The sequence below is a fragment of the Varroa destructor genome, unplaced genomic scaffold (assembly GCF_002443255.2).
Source record: "Varroa destructor unplaced genomic scaffold, Vdes_3.0 BEIS01000002.1, whole genome shotgun sequence".
Lineage (NCBI taxonomy): Eukaryota > Metazoa > Arthropoda > Arachnida > Mesostigmata > Varroidae > Varroa > Varroa destructor.
Genome location: NW_019211455.1, coordinates 14,465,511 through 14,490,281, shown reverse-complemented (window position 1 = coordinate 14,490,281; position 24,771 = coordinate 14,465,511). Strand labels below are relative to the sequence as shown.

The 24,771-nt window shown below is 40.0% G+C and overlaps 1 protein-coding gene across 2 annotated transcripts; it reads right to left on the bottom strand.

The window, feature by feature from the left end:
- Positions 1 to 710: 710 nt before the first annotated feature.
- On the bottom strand, positions 711 to 24,743 carry LOC111245242 (serine/threonine-protein kinase ICK-like). 2 transcript variants are annotated; one of them, XM_022793343.2, is made up of 12 exons: positions 24,435 to 24,743; positions 15,672 to 16,187; positions 14,195 to 14,249; positions 10,341 to 10,462; positions 9,643 to 9,852; positions 7,196 to 7,339; positions 6,727 to 6,925; positions 4,961 to 5,095; positions 4,657 to 4,802; positions 3,857 to 4,035; positions 1,798 to 1,939; positions 711 to 1,514 (listed from the first exon to the last, which is right to left on the bottom strand). In XM_022793343.2, exons 2-12 carry the CDS (start codon positions 15,896 to 15,898, stop codon positions 1,502 to 1,504), a joined length of 1,572 nt encoding a protein of 523 aa, XP_022649078.1. In that variant the 5' UTR covers positions 15,899 to 16,187; positions 24,435 to 24,743; the 3' UTR covers positions 711 to 1,501. The 2 variants fall into 2 exon arrangements, with proteins under 2 accessions (XP_022649078.1, XP_022649076.1); XM_022793341.2 differs by lacking the exon at positions 24,435 to 24,743 and having other exon boundaries at positions 15,052 to 15,814.
- Positions 24,744 to 24,771: the final 28 nt, after the last annotated feature.

Here is a 24,771-nt window from a genome sequence, read left to right as displayed (position 1 = left end):
ATACGATCGTTTCCTTTGAGCAGCGTGGACTAAGCGAAGCACTACGGTTTCACGTGGGTTCACGCTGTCTATTTAAGGTTTCAATAACATTTGACAAGTTAAAACGTTCATCGTATATTTTTTAAAGCGAATGATGTAATTACTTGTTTTGCAAAGCATACTCAGCTTATTATTGAGTAAGCAATTACTAAAGGAAGCTTTTAGTTGATCCGTTGAGTTACGTTCACAATTAATTATGTTAGATATTGGAATATCGTTTATATTTTTGTTATGGTTGTGTTTGCAGACGCTATAGTCAGCACTACCTTCGACAGGCAGACTAGTTCCGCTACTCCTAGCCACTTCCTCGTTTTCCATTGTGCGCTTTTCCCTTTCTGACTTGAAATAATATTACTTGACGATTTTGAACGCCGGACACGGCTACGCATTTGGCGTCCGCCCTGATACCACTTGAGCATTCTGGTTCCATCACTCTCCTAACAAGTCGACCATTGATTTAATCAAGCTCGAAAGCAAAACAGCGTCCTGCGGATATACCGATGGATCACCAATGCACAGCTTCATCGAACAAGCTGCGATTGCCGAACGGAACAAACACACACTATCATCTCTACGAACGTGCCGTAGATTTGCATTTTACCGCGCTGCGGGAAACATCGCTAGAGAGAATAACTGATAAAATGTCTATTAAAAAAGCCAGACACAGTATATCCGAGACGATAAAGAGATTTATTTTCATACACGATATAACGTATATATATTACAGCATATCTAACTGATCTAGCTTCATATCGAGCGTTTCGTACAGCAGAAGTCGATTGACTGTCTTTTTGCTGAAAAACAATCTACACTTAACTCATATATGACGAAGAACGTAATCGAGAAAACAAAGAGTTACTCGTTGTATGTTACTTGTTCAAGTGTTTTTCGAAGCTATGTTTTATTGTAATAATATTTTTTTAGTTTTATTGTATGTAATATTTTTAAGTAGCAATTTAGATGACTATAAGAAGATATTTTTTCTAATGCAGGTGAAGCAATATCTGTATGAAACGGAGTTAATGAGTTAGCTTTCTTCACGTTCTAATACATCGTATGCAAATAAAGCTTCGGTATATTTGTGGGTTTAGCTCGTGTTACAGTTACGCTTGACACAGTTAGCCTTAGATGGCATCTAATCGGCTCTCGCCGTATGTTGTACATAGAGATGTCATTGCTTTTGCTATTTCGAGAAACTCGTCGTATTTGATCTTATGTAGCTTTAACATGTAGAAACTGTTGCGCTTGGTTGATACTTATGCATCGAGATATAATTTACATATTTTACAAAAATTCAATTAACGACGATGTTGCTATGTTGTCGTTGATTAGCGTCTCAGCTAATATTCCGTCCAGCGTGGTTCGTCTGATTCGTGTCGTCGGGCGGGTCTGGCTTCAGCGGTCCTTCACGCTGCTTAGACACGCTTAATCGCCCCAAGTAGATCCAGTAGAATTTCAGCTTCTATTTCAGATACCTAGAAGACGGGATCGAGTGTGTGAGGAGCGCATTTGTCAAATACGATAATCAAATTAGTAAATATCGTTACGCTGTTTTCTTGTTCTCTATATATACCCTACATAGCGCTGATGAAAAGTTGCTTACGTTTTGTAATTAATCCCTGACGCGGCAAATTTAGCGGCAAAATTACATTCGATTCTATCGAGGCAGATATATTAGTCATCTTTAAAGAGGCACAGAACGCGGAAAATGAGAAGGGAAATAAATCGTCCTTTTCTCGCAAGGTGGTAGGTTCTTACTTTGCCGCCCAGTCCGTTCTTCCGTGGATGGCTGGCTGTGTGCTTTGTTGGCTGCTGGACGGGATATTTCCTGCCAATCTCCGGGTTCCGTTTGGGTTGAACAGTGTTGGCCCCCGGATACTCCCGCTGCCATAGCTAGCTCCTGTGGGAGATGGCAAAACCCATCACGTATTGGGGGCATGTGAAGAAGCAAAAAACACCCCGAAGGGATTGCTCACTATAAAGAGATGATTTGTTTGGAATAGATACGTTAAATCATATGGCAGTAATAAAACTTTTTTCGTGAGTTTTTTCTAATCCTCTTCATATCTCTTCAATCGTCCATCCATCTTCGAATGTGCGCGTAGTATAAAATCTATTTGTGCTTTCTTGTCTCACAAACAACTGCGCACAATGCAAATCGAACTATGGACGCTGCTTTGATTACACGTTTTACCTGCCCTATATTGCAGAATAAATTTCAATACTGTCGTACTTTTGTGTAGTTTGCCAGTCAATCTTTCACTCGATAGGTCACACATTATAAACGATCATATGCATTTTACGATTATATAGATTTGTCCAGATTTACGTGTCACTGACGGTTACTTTTATTCTATAATGGTTATACTAGGTGCATATTGGGTTCCATGCCAGTAATAGACATTGGCGATGTCTCGAATTTTACACAGATAATGTACTACCCGGTAAATTAACTGGAAATTCCATTCTTCCTGTATGTACGGCCAACGAAATTTGTAGTTTTTTTTATGTGCTAACTTAAGCAAATGATACGACTTTAAGCCCGTTGTTAAATTACATAATTGGTGTCGCTAATTAGTCATGCGTGATCTACCAACAATTTTTTTGAAGAGGTAGTGCAAGTAGTGCCGGACATAAAACGCAGCTGTGCTATCGAGTTTTCGAAAAATTAGCTATCTTATTCCATGGAAAACTTCTATTTAGCATGGCTAATAAAAGTCGATAGCAATAACAGAAATTAGATCAGTAAGGCTAGGAACAAGGAAAGACCTAACCTATTTTGTGTTACAAAGCAATTACAATTGGGCTGTATAAACAGTGAAATATTATAGATGACTGTTCATTTTAAAAGCATAAGTCTTTTTCTCATACGACAATAGGCATAGCGTGGTGCATCGTTCATATTGTTTATCTGAATCATCGAATTCTACAACATCATAATTTTTTCTATTTTGCTCAAATTTCGAATTGGTGCGCCCAGCGTCTCCATTTAATTAGGGCCGATTCTACGAGCGATACTGGGTGTTTTTTTATCCCATTTTTTCTAGCCCATAACTCACACCATTCAGAACTTACCCTTCTTCCACTAACTTTGCATGTTACTTCAACTTGTCTTTGACACTCGGTCACCCTTTAGACAGTTATACATGTTGAGCGTTCGTTGTATCGCCTATTAGCACATCTGATCGGAACATTTTATGGTGTTCCTCGTGATTTCCAACTGCACATGTTATCTTTTATCTCAGCATGAAGTTATTTTTGTTATCTCTCGATGTAGTCCATCCAAAAGGACAAATGAGTTTAAAAGGCGTCTTTTTCCAAATTGTACTATTATCTAAACCTGTCTTCCTTTTATTAAACGTGGGAACCAAGTATGTGTGCGAATAAGATCTAACGTATATTTAGTCTGATTATAGATGCATCATCCTGGCTGGTGTAATGTGGCTTATTATACTTCGTGTAACTTTTTCGAGGCGTGTCCATATGTGATATATTTATTGTACATGTAATAAATACAAATTCGCTTTTTTCTATAGATTTTATGCGCTGATATATAAAACGTGTCTATTTACGACAAATGTTTGAAAAACTTCTTCTCACAATATAATGCTCTCCCTTTATGTCGAAACGATTAGATCCTGTTATCATCAATCTTGCATTACTTCCAAGCTTAATAGCTTGATGTTTTTATCCCCTTCTCCAGCTGGAGTAATATACTGTTATATATCTATCGTTGCAAAGCATTACCAATACTAACAGACGTGGAGCAGTCTACAGGACAAAGAAGGCAAGGAAGTTTCTTCGAGGTGATCCTTACCGAGGGATTTATTCATGAGGGAGATGAGCTCTGCATCCTGCAAGAGACTCTCGGTGCTCTGTATGACTTCCATACCGGGAGGTACCATCCGCATGGGGTTTCCACTGTTCTTCCGCTTGACCATGTTCGAGTTGGCTCTTGGCCCCTGGTAAGCCCAGGCCTTTTGACTCTGGCTGTTCCTGTGGGACACGAAGACGATAGGAACGCAGGGCAAATACTCAGGAGAAATTCGCGGTGCAAAAGGGTGCACGACAGAACAAGATAGTTTAGGCCTCAAACGCAATTAGTCTAGACGTACAAGCCTGACAAGCAAGCGCTGATTTACAGAAAACACCAAAGAGGTATCTAGCATGCAGTTAGCCCAGAGATACACCCATTGATCGTGCTTACTGTCGAAATCAGCGGATATCCGATGCGATATTTTTAAAGCTCCAGCTTCAATTACTGGTCAGGACATATCAACCAGTACGGAAGAACATACGTTAATTGTTTCTTGCGCATATACTATCTATAGATCGTTACAATGTAGTAAAGAAACGGCTATTTTCGCTAGCTTAAAAATTGTCGCATTTGTTCCGCAAGAGAAAGTGGAAGGCAACATGTCAGACTGAGTTAGGTTCATCAAACACAATTAATGCTTTGTTGAAAGAAGTTCCAGCCCACCCTGATAACGTGTTTTGGCATAGACCCACACATATACAGATATTGTTTCGAGGAATAGATTGAATTTCGAAAATAATGGTTTTGCATCAAACTCTGTCATATACGTTAAGCTGAGGTATAATAACAACGAGATTCACCGATTGATGTCGAAATCGTCATCCGGAGGTTTGTGTATTTCTGAGGTCATCTCATTGATCTTCGACTCGCTGCAATCAACATCCCATTTGATGTTAAACCAAGTCTTCGACTGAGGTTTTAGCTCAAAACTGCCGTTCTCCAGATCCTGTCGGAAGTCAAAAAAAAGGTGGGGATAAATTCTATGTTTCTGCTAAAAGCTTGACAGTTATTTAGCCGCGGTGCATATTACTATCGAAGTCATGTCTAGAAATGGCTGAGTTATTAGTGTCAAATAAATTTGTTATGAATATCCATTGAAGGTACCTGTAACAAACGTCTATCGGCGAACTCCTGGTAGGACCGAGCCATCGCCGATCTTTGCTGTTGTTTCATTTGCTGGTTCAGCGAATACATAGGCCCCACTCGAGGCCCTTCTCGAAAATACGGATACCGTAGTGCCTGTAATCGTGATATTGCATGTGTAATCTGAATGACAGGCTGTTTATTTAAACCGAGCAATCTCGCCTCTTTATATGAATGGGGAACTGCGCTTCTCGCAAAGCATAGCATTAGACTCAGGTCTCGCGTGCTATTTGACAGTATTCGAAGCATCGGTCGTCAAAATTGTAAAAGACAGTAAAACAAGCGGACCGTTTTTAGATAGTTTACGTGCTAGGTTTAGGCGAAATTAGGTAAATAGTTTTGAAGGCCTGAACCCTGCAAGCGTCACTATTTCCATAATGGAGAATGCTCCCAGTGACACGGTGAGGACGAAATTCGAATGCAATACGACTAGGAAATATAATAGTCATAGTCAGGCTAGTCAAACGCAACTCCACAAACCTAAAACCTCAAGCGATTAAAAAAGAACTTCACATCGGCTTCGAATAGACCTTCCGGTTTGCAGTCCGCTACCCTAACGGGTGCCTCATCCACTGGTTCTCGTTGATGACGATACTTACTAGGGTAAGTCGTATGTCCTTGACAGTCGTCGGAATAGTGGTCATGAAAATATGACTTTACATTGGAATGAGCATTTTGTGTAATATAGCTTTTAAGAATCACAACTCGAAAATTGAACGCGACGTTATTTCAGTGTAAGGTTTTGTAGGATTTCTTTTAGGAGAACTCAAGATTGAAACCTTTGATGTATCATTATTTTTTCAAGGTTTGGCAGCGTATTGAAGAGGATCGAGACATTCCTTCCATAAGATACTTTCTCACCAAGTTTAGCAAACCGCATGTGGAAATCGATGACTCTTAACGGATGGTAGATATTCTGCCCCCAGAAATTTTTCAGGACGCTCTCAGTCATACTAAAGACTTTGAAATAACTGTAGGATCCATGTGCACGCTTGCTGCAGATTTTCCTATTATAAACGATAATTGCATTGTTCAATATGGCAAATGGTAGGGCGTAGGTAATCATTTGCTAGAAGCCTACAAGCCAGCTCAAATGAGAGGTGAGCCTGCAAACGTGTTTCTTGATCGATACTGCATATAAGGTTAGAATAATCAACAACTCATAGTTACGTTCCCCTTGAGTTGGATGACGTCTATGCCCGCCTGTTAGGCATGCGAACACGTGATTCATTACCCTATTTTGCTTCGTCAGCACGTTAGTTCTGCAAATATATTGGACGCGAAGAACGGTGTTACCTGTGCTAAGCAATCAAGCTAGAATGAAGTTACTTTTTGAATAAAATGGCGTTACTATTAGGATAGAACAGCGGGGATTGCTCTTAATTATATTGATTACAAGAACGAATATCATAATTAATTAGGCTGTTAATTAGGCATGTTTTATAGAAGAGTCAATCATATGTACTTAGGATCAGGTCAGTAGAGATAATTTGGCACCAAATTAATTCAATCATTACGTCGAAATAAACTGGTAAGTTCGAAAAGAGCCTGTGAGCACTTTTTTTTTTATTAAACCAGTAATTTACTTCTAGGTTAAGAACGGTACTGACAAATACGTTTCTAGAAGAGAGTAGCCCTCGAAGCTGGCAGGCCATCAGGCAGTCACAGGGTCTCAAGTATGCTCCCTTACACTCAAGATTAAAATTACCTGTATCTAGGACACTTACGGCAGTACCAGTTGGACGTCTTGATGGATTCCAGCTGAGCATATCCCTCAAGAGAGTAATACCTTCCGTGCTACAGTTTGGTACGAGGCTTTCTAGACTCATTTCGGTAAATTGAGGAAAACGGAAGTTCATGCCGGCTGCCAAAGTGTAACCTTCCGGCCATTCACGTTTATCGGGCGTTCCCAGTACAGAGCAGATTCTGGAAAATAGCATATATAACAAAAAAATGTATTTTATTTCTACGTCATCGAGATGTCCACAATAACAGCGACAGCAGCAAAATGGTAACGCCTTATATCTAGTAATAGGTAATAAAATTTCAATATTAGTCAAGTCAGATGGGCATGTAAGCGTGTTGCGTGATTAAAAAAGAAGCAGTTGACTGTAAATGTGGGTCACCGCCAAACCTGCAGGAAAGCACTCGTTGTACAATGTATTCAATTGCTAAACACAAAAATAGCGAACTAACCTGAAGATTTGGTCAATTTCTGAACGACCAGGAAAGAGCGGCTGTAGCGTGTACAGTTCTGAAAAAATGCACCCCACAGCCCAGATATCAATTGGCGATGAGTAGTTGGTAGAACGAAGTAGAATTTCTGGGGCCCGATACCATCTGAAACAACAAATATTCCCCCAGCTAATTATGCGCTTCAGCGAAAGTGCTCCGTGTACAGCTAGTTAATCCTGATGCGTACAGATATAAACATGATGTCCAGTTTTACGAGATCAAATTTAGAACACTGCCAGAAATTTCCTTCCAGGCAGTGTTTTCTCGAAGCAAACACCTAATATGGAAACGTTCAATAATCATTCATCAACAATCAAATTTCGATCAGAGCGAACTAAAGATGCGGTCGGCATTGTATTTCCTACTACAGTCACACATGCGTTTCCATTCAATGAAGTCACTGACATCATTACATCAGTCTTGTCCAATACTAAGATCGAATCCTGAACTATAATGATAGGCATTACATTGTAGATATGAGGTTACCCAGCGTGAATTGCCTGCGCTTCCTAATTACCAAAACGAAGGACATTATTTCGGACTACTTTCTCTTACTTACCATAATGTATATGCCAGTAGTTTGTCGGACTTTGTCCGCCATACATTGTCTAAGAATCTCCTCAGCGTGCTAAATTACATCAATGGGGCGACGAAAGAACGGAAGTCCGAAAGCAAATTGACATTCATTTAGCTTCTCTTTTACTAAATAGGTCTACAATGGACGCTAATGGTATTTTGCTGTCCTAGTCTAGTTTATCAAGTTAGGGCTATATTAAATACTTCCCCATGTCGGGAGCAATTGAATCAAACCAAAAAAGAACTTCCATTTCAATGCATTAAATGACGTTAACAACTTTATGAGATGCGCTTCTCAGTAATATTATTATGTTTAGTATTACGCGGCTTTTGCTATTCACCACGTGACGACTCTGACCCTCGTATATCAATTGCGCATTGTCCAATGTCATCCCTCTAATAGGGAGCTTTCAAACAGGCTTGTATCGATATTATATAGAACTAGGTTTTGTTGATTTGTCAAAGTTATGATCCTCTAAGTATCGCTTCCTGCTGCGTCTTTTTTGCTCTTCGCTTGCTTTACGTCATTCTGGCCTTGACCAGAGTCACCATGGCAAACAGCGACTCTAACACGGCCTCGAGACAACTATATGCCCGAGGCAAGGCTGTTTACTACCCCCTCAGCCGACAGTTAGCCCTTCTTACCGATATAACACGCGCCGGGACTGCCAGACTGTTATAGCGTTGCATTTGTACAAGGTCAGCTTTCATCGATTAGCTCAATATGTTTGTGCCACTCAAATTCAAAACAGATAGCGAACTCGGCCGTCATGCTGGACCTTTCGGCTCTCAGGGGTGGCTGTTAGTGAGGCGCAAAATCGCAGAACTTTAAACTTTTAAATGCTAAAGCTAGTAAATAATATGATGGATCAAAGATAGGAGAGTTCTTGTGCTTCAGGCTGGTGACGCATAGTTAGTTTTGGTTATAGTGGTTGGATATGTATGATGAAGTGTATTTTTCTGAGTGTATTACCAATCGATTGTAAACGTCTGCATCTGGAACGTTTAACGGCAGTAAAGTTAGTGTATTGCTTACTTGTAGCTTAGTTTGTTATTACTGAACAATAGCAAACCTAGTAATTGCAGTTGGGACAGTCCGGGCATGAGTTGTCCACGTACTTGCTGCTGCAGCTCGCAGATTGGTTAGAGGTACTATATATATATATATATATATATATATATATATGAGAGAGAGAGAGAGAGAGAGAGAGAGAGAGAGAGAGAGATAGAGGAAATACCAAAATGCTAATTGGCCCGGCAGCTTTGTTGTTAAAGATTGTTAAGCTTACCAAATTGTAGATGGTTGAATTGTTTTAATAGGGACAAGTGGTATCTTTGTCTTCCTATGACCTGTTGAGTGTATCTAGCCTTTGATGATGCAACTACGATACAGAAGGGAACATCGAATGGAATAATGGTCAACTGTAGGATATTTTTCGATATTGTTTCAAAGCAATGAAAGTGGAAAAGAAGTTAAAAATCGATAGGCTACATTCGCTGCCATATATGATGGCATTATACGATGGAGCTATTGATATAACGGTGAGTACCAGCCGTATACCGTGTATACCACTGCTCAGATTACTAGTACTATAAACAATAATCATAGTAACATAACAAACTGATTAGTCAAAAATCTACTTAAGGATTTATCTTTTTTCAGTATCAAACTATCTGTAGTGATATTTTATTTGTAATTAACAGATACATGCAAAATCACTATTGAGACGTCATCATAATAACTACAAACAGTCCTGCACAATGTGCTCCACTGGAAGTAAGTGTTTCGATAAAAGAAAGTTTCAATGTCCACTTTGCACAGAATGAATTACCTTGTGGATACATAATCAGTATATGGCGGTCGGGACCGAATCTCTCGGGCGAGTCCAAAGTCAGCTATCTTGATTACATCGGGACCCATGCACAATAGGTTCTCCGGTTTGATGTCCCGATGGAAAAATCCATGTTTATGCATAAACGCCAAACCCTGGAATATCTGCTGGACGATATTTCGTATCACCGACTCAGGAAAAGGCTTTTCTCTGCAAAGCAATGGGTTTTAATGCGCTTGCTGTTCTTTATTTTATATCTTCGTCTGGCCATGAGCGTCTTCGAAATTTAGCATCGTACCAATAGACATAGCTAAGTCTACTTTCTAGGTTGGCTTGGACTACGTTTCACAAACCCGCTGTCATTCTTCGAGCACGATGAGAAATGATAACCTTGAATTTTCAAGGTCGTCCCGTCAGTTTTAGAAAAACCCGGAAAATTTACACTCATAGCAAACGGTAAATCCGAACGAAGCTGAAGACTCCAAAAAAAAAAAAAAAAAGATATAGACTGAGAGTTTATAATGAACCTCATCGACCTAGTGATTTAGTTGAATATAGTCCTATAGAGAAACATTGGGTCGTTGTTATGTTTAGCTTATACTTGGTTTTCTCTATTTACTGTTTGTATGCCGACGATGCCTCTAGCGTCATTCAGAAGCATGCGCGTAATACAGTCTAAAGCGAGCTGAAAAGCCTACCTGTCTTTAATAAGTTGGTAGAGATTTTGTTTCATGTACTCGAACACAAAGTACAACGTATTGTCCTCGCGAATGACCTCCTTCAGTTTAATCAGGTTTGTGTGGCTTAACTTTTGCAGTGACTGGAAGTGACCAATAGGGTGACTTTGATTAACAATGTAGAATATTAGGTAAAGTCTGACGGAACATTGATCGATGATTGACGAAAGATTGATGTCTCTCAAAAAGCATCAATCCTTTACTTCCTTCCAGCTACTCCTACTTATGAAAATCAATCAACTATAGAAACTGGAAAATATTTAGATGAACATCAACGTGCTAGCTCTGTTATTACGAATTAATCGATATATATTTCCCCAAAGAACTGAAGTCTAGCTGGAAAACGCAGGAAACCAAAGTTTACCTGATCGTAAGGTTCGTAAGTTGTAATATGTCTATAATAGAATAGGATATAAAATGACAGTGTATTCGATCTAATGGCCACACGATAGGCTGCGGAGGTGTCGGCCAACAGCCGATTATGGAGCACAGTTTCGTAATCTATTATAGAATAGCAGCGTATGCATTCACGTCATAACTAGGATCAACTGGTATTATTGACATGGTTCAACTTTACAGTTAGCGAATCCGCAGGTTACAGACTAAACAAGTTTTCGTCGTAACTACGTGCTTCACTACAGGAACTTCTGCGGTACGGAAAAACCTATCTAAGTGGATTTGTAGATACACCAACAACAAATTGTTATTCAGATTAACACACTGTCCATTAAAATATCTGTATCGTTGCACTGGGTGGCAGATAGGGCTGAATCCATGAATCAAGAGATGGATAAGATTATTGCTTATTTACTGTATTTCGTTTATAACTTGAAATATGTATGAATCGGTTTTGCCCGAAATTTTGTCCGTGGAGCGTCAGCACCCCCTTGCGGAAATAATGAAATCGACGACAGGTTTCAGCGAAACCTCCAACTACTGGTGCCCATAGTAGTGTTTGTCTGCGGAACTTTTGGACACGTGATGGTTTAGGTTCGAATGCCGGCCTAGATACACTTTGTTTCATGGCTGAAAGGATCAGCCGTTTAGGCTAACGCTTAACGGCTTAAGTAATGGACGTAAACCACGCATACAAATGGTTCCGACGCGACAATTGAATCCAGACGACGTTGTGCGGCGTGCTCATAACGCTGATTTCGTATATTTTATCTGGTCCAAGTACTCGTTCGGTGATATAACTGAAAATATCGTCAAATCTCAGCGTTCAAAAATATTGACGAACTATAGTGATTCTATGGGCGATCTAAAAATAAATAAATAAAACCGTATATCCGTCTAGCATTATAGTGATTTGGAAACTGTTAGCTCCTTATCTCGATTTCGCATGCAACAAAGATTTACGCCACTATAATCTGTATATTGATGATTCATTCTTAAAGTTTATTATATTACTATGATTAGGCTAATTACATTAGAAATGTACAATCATTTACGGCATCTTAAATTTTAATGGTAAGATTGAACCTCTACCATTGATTGAACCAGCTGAGCCTCTACTCGCAGTGAGGAAATGCTGGCCGTCGATCGATTCGGGGTGTCAATAATTCCAAATGGTCAACAGAAACGGGGCTCATCCAGAAACAGTGACTAGGAACGAGCTTCTGTCAGAAAGAGCTTAAATCTATTCGAGGCGTCATTAAAGAGTAGGTGGTAATTTAACACAATACTATTAGATGTTCATAATATGTCTTCTTCGCTTTACTTGCCCTAACTACCTTCATATAATATATAACAAACGACAGTAGTAAACGACAGTTATATACGGCCTACCGGAAGCTTTACTTGATGTCTATGATTTATGCTGATAGTTTTCTAGTGTAGTGCGCAAAGGCTAATCTTCCTACATGTCGCTCGCAGTATATATACTTCACAATAAGTGAACTTCCCACTAGTCTGCGCCTACAAGACAATATTCCTTCTAACTACGTATTCCTTTAGTAGCTATCATTATCATACGTACATATCGCCGGAAGTTGACAATGGCAAGACCCCGGGTTCATGAGCAGGGTCAGCACCATCAACACCCGAGGACAAGTCCCGTCCCTGATTCATTTATTCGAAATGAACTTGGCCAGCTTCAGTCGATAACTGTTAGCAACAGTATTAGTTCAATTCGCCATTAAAATGGGCTGCCGTCTCAAAAGTTTTAATTGTTCCAACAGTCAGTCAATACATAGCGCGCGAAGTTACCGAACACGGCTGGTGTTGTTATGTGTCAGTTCTATCCGACTGATCCGGCTGTGTTATTAGGATGGTTACTGTGATACCACAGTGGTACAATCTTGGTACGACGAACTCGTAGCGCTGTTGGACAGCGGAGCCGACAGAGATTTCGCAAGATGGATGGCTGCATGTAACAAACCTGGCTGTTAAACACAAATACGGCAATACGGGGAACGTCCTGCGCGGAAGTTATGTAACTTCGCTCATGCGAAGTTTGGCGTCTCCGATTAGGAACAATTTAGAAACTCCGGCTGAGAAGAAGAATCGATGCAAACCTTAATATTTTCAATTGGCTAAGCAATTTCGACTCTACCATCAATGAGGGTTTAACGTATTCACCACAGTTTTAACTTTTTTTACAAACTTGTTCTTAAAGTTACAAATGTTTGTCAATAAACTAAAGAAGGTAAGTGTTATGAAATTATATTCATGTTTCATTTAGACGGTTTTCACTGATAACAAGGTTTCGGTAAACGTTTCGATGCTAGTTATGAAGTCATTCACTCTCTCGCAAGCGTCAACAAGCACAGATGAGAGTCGCGGGTTTGACCGCTTGTATCAATGGCGACAACGATTGTCTTTTATTGAACGCTATATAGACTAATCATATATAAAAACGTATATAGTCGGTATTCCTTCAGATAGCCTTACTGCTAAATACGCATCGATATCTTGGAGTCGAGTCCTGTAATGTATTCTAACGGTAAATAGTGATAATCTTGTCCTTTCTGAATGCGGCATAGGGCTCAACGTTACAGACAAAATAACCACAGTCATACATATTGTAGTGCAAAATGTAGTTTGGTATAGGCATAAATTAAATTTCGCCTACTAGTGAAGTAATCGAAGCATGAAACCGCTGCTTATGGGGCATTTTTGCAGGCTGTTTGTAATAAGCGAAGACTACAGGTTGCATTTTCTCGAAGCCCTCACTTCTTCGTCGTGAGACATTGCCTCGCACCGGTCGTTCACGTGCCCGATTTATTAGCACACAGCTGATGTTATCAACGACACTGGTTAATGGCTGATAGAATGGAATCGAATTCGTATGTAAGGGCGGACGGTAATCCGCAAGCATAGACAACAAGAGCAACAACGTAAATGTCGCTGAACGGATCTGACGATGAATTACTGTAATCAAGCGATCGTGTGATGACACAATAAGAGATGCAGTTAGGTATGCGCCTTTGAAAGGAATAACACTGACTTATCATCTCGCTACTATAAAAGATGGCATCGTATTTAACGATGGTCGACCTTTTCCTTCACGGTCATGGCTAGCACACGAAGCAATGCTTTCTTAACTGACGAAGACAACAACAACAGCAACAAACCATTTCAATGTACAACTATCTGTAGTAATACTTTTTTCGACTGTAAGTTCGTAGTTCTTCTGCTATGCCGTGTAAGTTTCGCTCACTCAGGTGCTATCTATGCAACTACTAATATATATAACAATTTAAATGCCAAACGTAACTTTACTGATGTCGGTTATTACAAAAGGTGTAGATACGTCTGCAAGTAACGTACATACAAGCCGCTATAAGACTGTGTAGAGCATAGCGATGACTTACCTTGACTTCGCGAAGGTTCATACATTCCTCCCATGAATAGTACTTTTTCTTCATTCTGGAAATTGAATTGGAGTGTTCAGTTTCTTTCTTAAAAGCTTTCACTCTGTATGTGTAATGTATTAGGAGACAAATATTTCATTTGTGTTAAAAACATGGGCTGGTGTTGGCATACATGGAAGATTCCCCTGAATAATTTACTAATTAATCCAGTTGTACCTAATCTCGTCTGAGGCAAAACAAAACTTTAACAGCATTGGTCAGAGTGTGACCAAGTTCTACGTAGAGCTCCGTGTCCCTCATGCTGTGACCTGTGTGAGAGAGCTGTGGGTAGAATTCAATCGGTTCAGAAATGCACCAGTGTAAAAGATTGGATAAAAATAACGTTTAGCGCATATCCGCAGGAGTACAGCTTCTCTAGAAACGAAAGGGGGTCGTAAAACAGTAAAAGGCATATTTTTATTGCACATAACTGAAAAATAGGCTGTTTTCCTGAAAACGCTATGTCAATGGGCCGGAAAAAGCTGGCAAATAAAACCAATTATTGATTGACAGAAATCTACATATACTAATGAACGTTAGCAAGTCAATCTATAAAGCCGAGTTTGAAATCCAGCACTCAACTATTCCGTCCGTTAGATTCATCTTACCGTGGGCCGTATAAGAACTATTATTAGAGGCGGCTAACAAAGGGAAGCAGTTAATAAGGGCATGAGCATTTCTATTAGGTGATAGTTTTAATTCTCAGATTTTTAAAATTGTCTTCGGCATGATTTCTGAAAACGTTCGCAGTCTCGTACAACATTGACATTAAATCAGGCCTTTACGGGACCTATTTCCGAAGATCTTCGGGTACTCACTTTTTAATAGCAACCTTGTCACCAGTCTGCTCGGAGATCGCGAGATGCACAGAACCAAATGTGCCGTCGCCAACCTGATGCAGGATGCGATAGCGTTTCATATCGCCCGCTTGGGTTATAGGCGTAGAACGTGCCGTGGGAGATGGTGTCAATGAGGTCGGCGTCAAGGAAGCCGGCGTCTTCGCGAATGTCCCCGCCGTCAAATCTACCTCACCACTATCTACCGTCATAGTGACTGATATCCTTTTGCTGATAATGTTTATAGAACTACCCGAACTTTACAGATCGTTTAGAATTAGTGATAGAAAAGGACAGTTCGTGTTTTAGAAGCTGTACAGGTGTGCGTCACTCCTGCAGACGGGGCCCCGGAAACCCTGTTGGCCAATAATCTCAAGCTGTGCAACTCATTCGTGAATGTGTTCGTGTTCAAGATGTTCCATGGTAATTTACGGTGCTAGATATCCTGTTGTTAAGTGGCACGTAATCTTTATTTCTGCTGTCTATCTGTTTGTTTTAGTGTCGATTATTGCTGAAATCGGAGGTGCATTGGACCGGCTTAGGGAGGTTTTTGGCCTGTTTTAGAGAGAAGAAACTCCTCGTCGTCTTTAGTTCACACTCACTGTTTGATGGCGACTTTCTCGCCCGTATCAAGTCTTTGACCGAGTAGGACAGTCCCATAGGTACCGTCTCCAAGCGCCGAAAGCGTGGCGTACCGGTTCATATTGCAGAGGTCTTCGTCAGGGATGAACGACTCGCCACTTTCGCTGGCCTCATCCACGTCCTCGTATGGATACGGCCTTCGTCTAGGCCTCGCTGAAAGCCACTCGTCCGAAGCCAGCACGGACATTCCGTGAAGGCACCAACGGAGACTAGCTACCGTATTAGCATACAATTATAAGAGACTGGACACGCTATGGAGTCAACATGCGTGGCCGCGCTTAATCACTTCGAGTATTCCGGGTCTTCCCTAACGGCGTTCGAGAGCAGAATATTTTTAGTGGTTCTGCCCAGTAATCTGGTATTTTTTTGTTTTAAATCCTCTCTATAATCTTGTTACGTCTCAATGAGCCATTTTTCAACAGTTAGGACATTAGTTCGTTCCGTCGGTACGTATAGGATAAGCGAATCTTGTTTGCCTGAAAGGGACAAAAACGTAGTAGCTTTTTTTATTGGCACTTAAGTAGAGGTAGTTTTCTTTTTATTGGGGATAGCTGTTGCAAGCAATTTATCATAGGACACAAGCTACGAAAAGGCGGGGAGACAGATAGGGTACACGGTAGGCACCGTGTTTAAATGGAGTCCTGATAACAATCTTTGGTGAACGCCTAAATTGATTCGTCCTTTCGCTCTCATGTAGAGCAACTCTATGTCATTTGTCGTTTTTTAATCTTTCGTTAGCTCGATTGATTGTATTTACACATGTTCAGATCCGTCCTGAGTATACATCACTACGTAACCGTTGCAACGTTATGGCAAAGGAAACGATTGTCTGGACAATGCACGTTAAAGCGTTTGAACCGTACGCGGGAAGTCTACAACCTAATAGCAGTGTTTGACGAGATAGAATAGAGCAACGATAAGTTTCTTGGGACTAAGCCTAATTCTACCCTTTTTGAACCAAATTCTAACTTAGATCTACAGTTAAGAAAAAGTTTTATATTTGGAAAAAAGGTAGAAACAAGATTTATCTTAGCTAGAAACCCATTTTTTTCAAAGGTCTCATATAGATTCTGTTATAGTAAATACTACTGCAATAAACATGCTGTACAAAAGCTCCGCCATGTGGCAGTTAATATGGCTAATATAATAATTGTATGCTATCTTGCGTCTTGCATTCTCGTCTTGAAGTAACACCACTGCAGACGTTCCTGTTGTCCGTTATGAATAACTTAAATTCTTTAACTACGTATACATGTCTGATATTATATTTTGCTCTCATTGATTAGGCCTATATTGTTTTATATGATCAATCCTGGTTGAAGCTCCTAAATTAATCAAATAGGTCGCGCGGCATAAAAATATACCTTTACCCATCGCTGTCATAATGCGAAACATAGTCTAGCTATTTAGACTAACTCAGAATCAAGCTGAGTAAATAGTGCATGACATGTTATAATACCGCGGACCTTTTGATAAGTCGGCATTTGACAGACCGTAATATTATTTATCAAGATAATGGCTTCATATTTTGATCCATGCAAACCGTAAGCTTGTAACCACAAAAACCAGCATCTTTATATAAATAACGAATGGGTGTTCAGTGAAAAGGTCTCGCCTGCGCGGCTCATAAAAAGCATTCACGTTAGCTGATTACGTAATACCAATAAGTTCAATGTCAGTTCTATCGATCGAACGTATCCAGTTGGCAAAGAATCTTTCCTAGAATAGGTTCGACTACACATGTTGAGGTCTGCAACTGTTGTTTCCTAAATTGATCCTTCATTAACTTCTAGAAGTTCAGTATTATAGGTAACTTAAATACAAACCCATTAAAATATTATGCCGATCGTATTATACTTTTTTTTTTGTTTTCGAAATTTTGATAGTTTTAGTTTAGATTTTAGGACTCTTGGGTTAGTCTAAGTTACCTCTACTTAGATTTCTTAATTTTCTTAATTTATTCTTAATTAATTTACCCTGAATAAATAAGCTATATAACGTTTAACATGTGAATCTCAATATGTGCCTTTACACTAATTTTGGCATTCTTTATATACATTATATTTTAACATACTTTATATACATTTTCAAGCAGATTGGTGGAGCAAAGTGGTCAATTGAGATTTCCTACAAAACTTTATTATGCATAAAAAAATGAATTATCATATTTACAGAATACTTTTTAACTTCTTAACATGAGGATCCATTGGCTATAACCCGAATCGGTAAAACACCTTTGGTACCCTGTGCTGTATGCAATTAGTCCGGATTTTATATTTCATGCTTTGAACAGTCAATTTCAAAATGTTATACGCCACTGGACGAGAAACTAAAAGTTGTCGATAATATAAATTTGTTGAAAGTTTGCATTACCGGCAATCAAAATCAGGTAAACACATGTAGACATCCAACATGGCACATAAGTTGGATGTCTACATGCGTCCACTGAGCTGCCTGCACAATGAGTTCTGCTTTTTCAACTTAAATAATTTGCGATGATTTGGTCCTTTTCAGGTGTTTTTCTATGTAAAAGAACAGAATATAATTGGTTAAAATTCAGTGCTTCGAATTACAAAATTAAAAGGAAACATATAGAAATTAATACTAATACAGTTCGATGACAGTTCTGAGGAAAACAAATTACTAAAATGAGGCTTTCAAGGCGAGTAACGTAATGAGAGCTTTCTGTAGACAAGCTCGTAGGTCTGTGTGTTCATCTGTTGCTCTACCGTTGTATACTACCGAACTGGCAAATAGAAAAAGAATCCTTTTAGAGCAAGCCGAATCATTAATCTATATAAAAAAAATTGGCAATTATACATTTTTTGTAAACATCTTTTACTTATACAACGTAAACTCACGTAGACTATTTTTATACACAACAAGCAATTTTAATAAGCGCACGGTCCTGAGGCAACCGTACGCAGGGACACCCTTACTGAAAAACTTAAAGCGATAAGAAAATATTACGTTGCTTAATATTATACTACCACGGCCACTTATCGCCCTTTGACGTCAATACTGAACTAGTTCAAAGACAAACGTCGAACCCAAACAGCTACACGCATGGCCGCGAACGAGGCCTGCAACAAATAAGAGCACCAACCACAACAGTCGCTAATAGAGAAGGCGACACACACACCTACGAGATAGACGAACTACCCTATCACCGCCTTCATTAATTCACGTTGGGGTGAAACGGTACTAGCAGAGCGTCGTCACGGGCGCTCCGGGCATTTGACCAACCCCTCGAGGTTGACGTGAATACAGAAAAACTGAGTTTCCCACCCCCGGAAGTGATGGTGAGGGAACGAGAGTGACGCCGACAATAATATTGGCCCTTACAACCAAGAAGTGGGTCTCCATGGCGTTCATCGCAGAGCCCCATTTTTCGATCTTTGCTCCTACTCCTGGTCCACAGCTTAGTCTAGCTTCGCTTCGCTGGCCGCTCGTCGAGTTGTGGCCAACATCCTGCATTCTACACGTCGATAAGGGAGGAACTCTTTTTGCGTGCTACTATACCTCATAGGCATACCCTATTCGCCTAGTCGTTCAGCCACCCATAAGGCCTAGATTTTTGTGCTAAACAGGGGTTAGAATTATCTGGGTCCATCTAAAATGTCTTGTATTCCAGAAAAACAAGATTGGCCTAAAGATATTATACCATCTATTTTGTATAGTGGAACAGTGTTTAGTAAGTTTCAAACTTACTATATTCGATTACTAGGTTAAGAACAGGTGGTACACATGCTGATGAAGCTTCAGATTGGTTAGTATTCCAGACGCGTTCAGTAAAAATCGCCGAGTGAGCTGTAGCTGACATCGACATTTAGGCTACTTCCGGGTCCGTGGCTACCCAGCTGAAAACATCTATGACTCAATTACACGTCAGCTAATGTTAGTTGGCAGGTTTTTGCTATAGGTGCAGCACTGAACCCAGGACCCGCTCATTCATCGGATTTAGAAACCTCACATGTCCAAAACCTTGTTCTGAGCAGAGAAAACTTGGTTGTTTACTCGTATGTCTTGTAAACTCCATAGCCTTTCATGTATATGATAGATTTAATAAATACATATGTGTGACCTCAAACAACGTTGTCCTGAGTCTGATCGTCGAGGATCGCAAAGGTTAAGGACTTGTAACGGACTCGGCATGACCACCGGGCAATATCCGCAACAGTATTGTTTTTGGGGGAGATACGAGGTCGCATATACGAAAATCGAGTCACGCTACGTGTAGAAACACGATCCCGCTCAGTAAGGTGTTTCCAACATTTGCTAGTTGTGTTCTTATGAGGCTACATTCGATAAGGTGACATTGGTTGCCGATGTGGTGCTTAGACTGGGTCAATTGTACGCTTTTTCTTTTGTTTCGCAGCCTAAGGTTTTCGTTACACCGTGATGTGACTACATTGTGCGCCCACTAGTATCTTGACGTATGCTGCAATTGATTCTGGTTTTAATGCGTGTATTTTTTGGAAACATAAGTATGCCTCATCATTATGCATACTGCTATGATCTATTAAAATATATCACTTCAGGCCAAACTGTCAAACGTTTAAGTTTATTGGATCGTTCAGATGTTCAGTTATATTTGAAAGGTGAGTACTTGAAATCCCTAGATCAGCTCATGGTCAGTGATAAACTGACCTAAATAAATAAACAGTGGGAAAATATGATATATTTGCTGGTAGGATTTTCGATTGTCGGAGGGGGCTACCTTATCGTCAGGAATCTATAGTGTAAGTTCTGGATGGAGCTTATTCGTCATTAGAGGAGCAAATATCTAGCACAAACCGATTGATCGGTTAATGAATTTAATGACAATATCTACAATAATGGTGGTTGAAATTAGGCGCTCGCCTTTTTTAGCCCCCTCGACGTTCTATATACAGTAATGTAAATAACAAATACATTGCAGTTCATCCGAATTTTGAAAAGGATTTACATAGGCCATACCCGGAAGCTACCTCTGTCATTACAAGGATCTATTAAAGTCGGACAAATATAGCGAAACTTTGAGCATCGCATTGAACAGTAGTAGTCACCGAAGTTGCCATACGAACTAATGGCATCCACTGTTCTTCTATGCCATTATAACATTATGGCCCCCTTTTCTGTGCGTTAAAGGTGAAATATATATGCTTATTCACGTATTGTTTACTTGTTTTTATATATGTCAGGCTTCGATTTCCATGCGCCCCGAGAGACTCATATAAGATGCAGGTGCTTCTATGTTTTGCAACAAACCACCTTTATTAAACCCAAATTAGATTCAAACTAACTTACTTGTAACTTCCACTTCCGATACAAAATTGGTCATTTGGTTATTAAGTGGCGCCAATCCCGCTATCAGCATAACCACGCTTCATAAAAACCTTAAATATGATTGCGTCCTCTGTAGATCTATTGGATACCCTAGTCACACCATATTGCTTTCCTGGGAGCGACCCGCGAGTACAACTTCAACTGGCGTTCCAGCAACCTCTACCGTTGACAAGAAGCGGCCCATCACTCAAAGCAGGCCTAACCTGAGATGAACAATAAATTTTAATAGCACGTTTAATGTGTAACATATTGGAAACAAATTAACTTTAGCATAATTTTTTTTTATGATAGGCTAATGATGTACAAAATATATATATAATAAAGGTGAAGAGTTCCGCTACTGTGCGAGATTCGAAAAGCACTCTGCCGGTAGAATAGTCTGAAGGCCAACGAAAGTGCTAGCCAATCGTATAAAAAATGTTTCAGATTAAGGTTATGATTAATATTCAGGTAGTTCCGATTCCTATACAATAAAGTGTGTCCATACAATGTCAGACTGTGAAGATATCCTTATTACACATACTATTCCCAACGACTATCGAGAATATCTACTGCAATTTATAGGTAGTTTAATATAGTTTCGAAATAAGTACTCCTATAGAGCTGTTGTTTTCGCAAATATTCTACAAACACCATGTCATGGCGCGCATAATACAACTATCAGTCAGGTTACTACCCAGTATAATCCGTGTTGAAAGGCTGTTGCACCATCTTCTACCGAAAGGTCTTATTGGTTATATCAGTATTAACTGGAACAAAACCAGGTCTGCACATACTTTTCAAGCTCATACAGTATTAGTATAAACTGAAATAAACATGTATTCATGCTCTATGCTTGGTGTAGGAAAAAAATTTGGTCTTTTACGAAGTAAGACACCTGAAGATTAGAAAGAAGTTAATTTGCATATTTGAAACACTGTAGTCCGACCGCAGAAGGACAACGTAAACGAAGCCAAATGATAGTTGAATTGGCTGAGCGTGATAAAAGTGGCACGCTCAGTAAGTTTAGTAAGTGGAATGGCACGTTTGCTAAACCGGCTGGGTGAGCATGTCATCATGTTCTGGAACACAAACTTACGACCGTTTTACAATATCAGTTTGACATAAAAGTTATAACGGACGGAGACGTAAGGGAGCTGGAACCTAAATATTTCGTGTTTTACGTCTGTTGCTCCCGTTAAGCATTGCTTCCGATGCCTGGATCCCAGCGCGAAACGAAATGTATGAATACGTGTGGTTTCGGACCCAGACGCTCGTGAATTTCCTAAACTGGTACGTTAACATCATTTCATCACGGGAATGAAAAAGCGAGCATCTAATAAGCTTCCCATGGCAGATTGGCTTGCTGTCGTCGCAAGGAAGCGCTCAACGATACGAATCAAGCGTCTAAAACCCTGAACTGAAGCCGTGACCAAAGCAAACGGTTGTTATGTTCTATTTTATTGGTACACATAAAACATGTCATGGATGTATATATTTGAATGATAACGTCAATCATGTCGTCATTTATGCCGAACACGCCGCACATCTGAGGTGCTGCTCTAGAAAAAGATGGTGCTTAGTTTCAACATAGTGCGGATGACGTATGCTGCGGTAATTGCAGATGCCGCCGTCCGATATACATGGCACAGTCTGATTTAAAGTCGAATCGGGTTAATTGTACGCAGGGCGAAGTATATGCCAAATGGCAATTACGTCCGTTAAGGCTGAATCAAATATTGTTTCAGCAACTAAGCAGATGCCTTATTTGTAGGCACTTGTAGTTAAGAAATGACCAAGTCATTATAATGAAATGTATAGTGCAATCGAACCCCATATAATAAAAAAGGATTCCTGTGCTATCGATGCGCGTCTGGAGTCCTATGGGTAGCAGTCGATATCGTCAGTGCCCCAGATTGACATACGGTACATAAATAGGTAGTTAGACTTTCCCAGCGTCAGCCGTGTTCCTTTTGCAAATATGTTTTTGTTTTGACTAGAATTTCCTAATGGCAACATCTAGAGATCATAGGTACATTTTTTGTAGTATTATTGATCGTATTTTGCATACGACAGAAGTGTTTAAATAGTAACTTCGAATTTATTTACAGAGTCAAAAATGTGTGGGTTTAAAACTTCCATGCTAACTTATCGGCCTTTTAGGTTCGATGAAACCAATCAGCTTTGCTGACACTTGTGCAGCAGGAACAAACGGTCAGATACAGGTTAATTTAGGTATTATAACGTAACTATTAAAATAACATGCCACTCAGAGCTAGCTCAGCGAATATACGTTGTCAAGCATCTAGGCGAAGTAATTCCGGCTGGTATGTCTGTCTCTGGTAAAAATTATAACGACCAGGACTGCATCTGTATCTAGCTTTAAGGCTATGCGGTTTTGTTTCACTGTGACATCAGGAACAAAACAATGGATCTTCCATTCAGTATAGGATATAGGTCTGGCAATGTATTGAAAAACGTAGAGATCGTTCCTAAGATGACTTACGGTGCCTTCATATTATGTCTCAGTCTCTCTGAACGAGCAATCGTTGAAATAGGCATTCGTGAGAGATTTCATGAGCAGTGAATAAACCCGGTTTATATCTACGACCTACAATTGGAACTGTTAACGGCGGCTGGTTGCTACCACGCTTTGGTCCCAAAGGAGCAGTATCAATAGAAAGTGGCGTACTGTCCACAAATGAAAATCTTCTACGATGATATGATACATAATTAATTGAGCTATCGTGAGCCGAGTCGTTAATTTCTCTTACGCTGAACATTTAATAGCGCCCATAAGCCGGCTGGTGAACAGAAACTGATTAAAAAGATCTTGCGCCCACGTTATACACCGCAGGCAATAGTCGATTATGCCAACATATATTCTCGCCAATCATTTCAACGGTAGTTGATTGTTGATAAAAACAATTCTTCGATTGTACGGTCACAGCCTATTTTTAAATTTCTGGGTTTGTCCATATCATCTCTTGGGCAACGACACTAAACCAACTTGAACACATTCGATTGATAACTTATCCCAGAGCCTCATTCAAGGGAAATAAAACACCGTGGCTGTTTATTGCCATTTGACCCAGCTAAGTTTACCTCGCATTGTGCATACACGCCCTGATTCATACTTCGTTTCGGACTTGCGATACAGCTGTTGCACGCAAAGTTCGTAGGCATACGATACTCGTAAAGGTCGTTTGCTGGATCCTAGTCATTGCATCAGCACGCGACATAACCTAACGCTGGTCCTTTACGGTCGTTCTGACAACATTGTCGAATTACAGTTTATCTGGGAATTATTCAATGCCATTATTACAAAGTAGGTGTATTAATATAGGCGACCCTGTCGTTTTTTTTACCTGTACTACATATATTGAAGCAAACTTTTTTGAACAAGCTGAACATACCTGAACTTTGAATCGCATTCGTTCAAACACCACTATCCTATACGATACACTCCAATTGTAAGCGGAAGGGATTAATAAATCGCAAAACCGTTTTATTGGAACGGGTTCTACCATTAACGGTACTTCGTCCATGCACGTCAAAGTTATCAACACGAAAGATTCAGGCTTAACCAAGGTTACTTTTGCTCAGACTTCTGGAGCTTTAAGGCTCACCGGCAACTCTAGAGGTGCCTGGACACTAGGTCTGGGTGCGCACTTTCGATTCTTGCGTGCTTCGCAGCCACCATCACTCGGACAGACTCCTTTGTCGGCAAGCCTTCACGCGTTACGTAGTGTT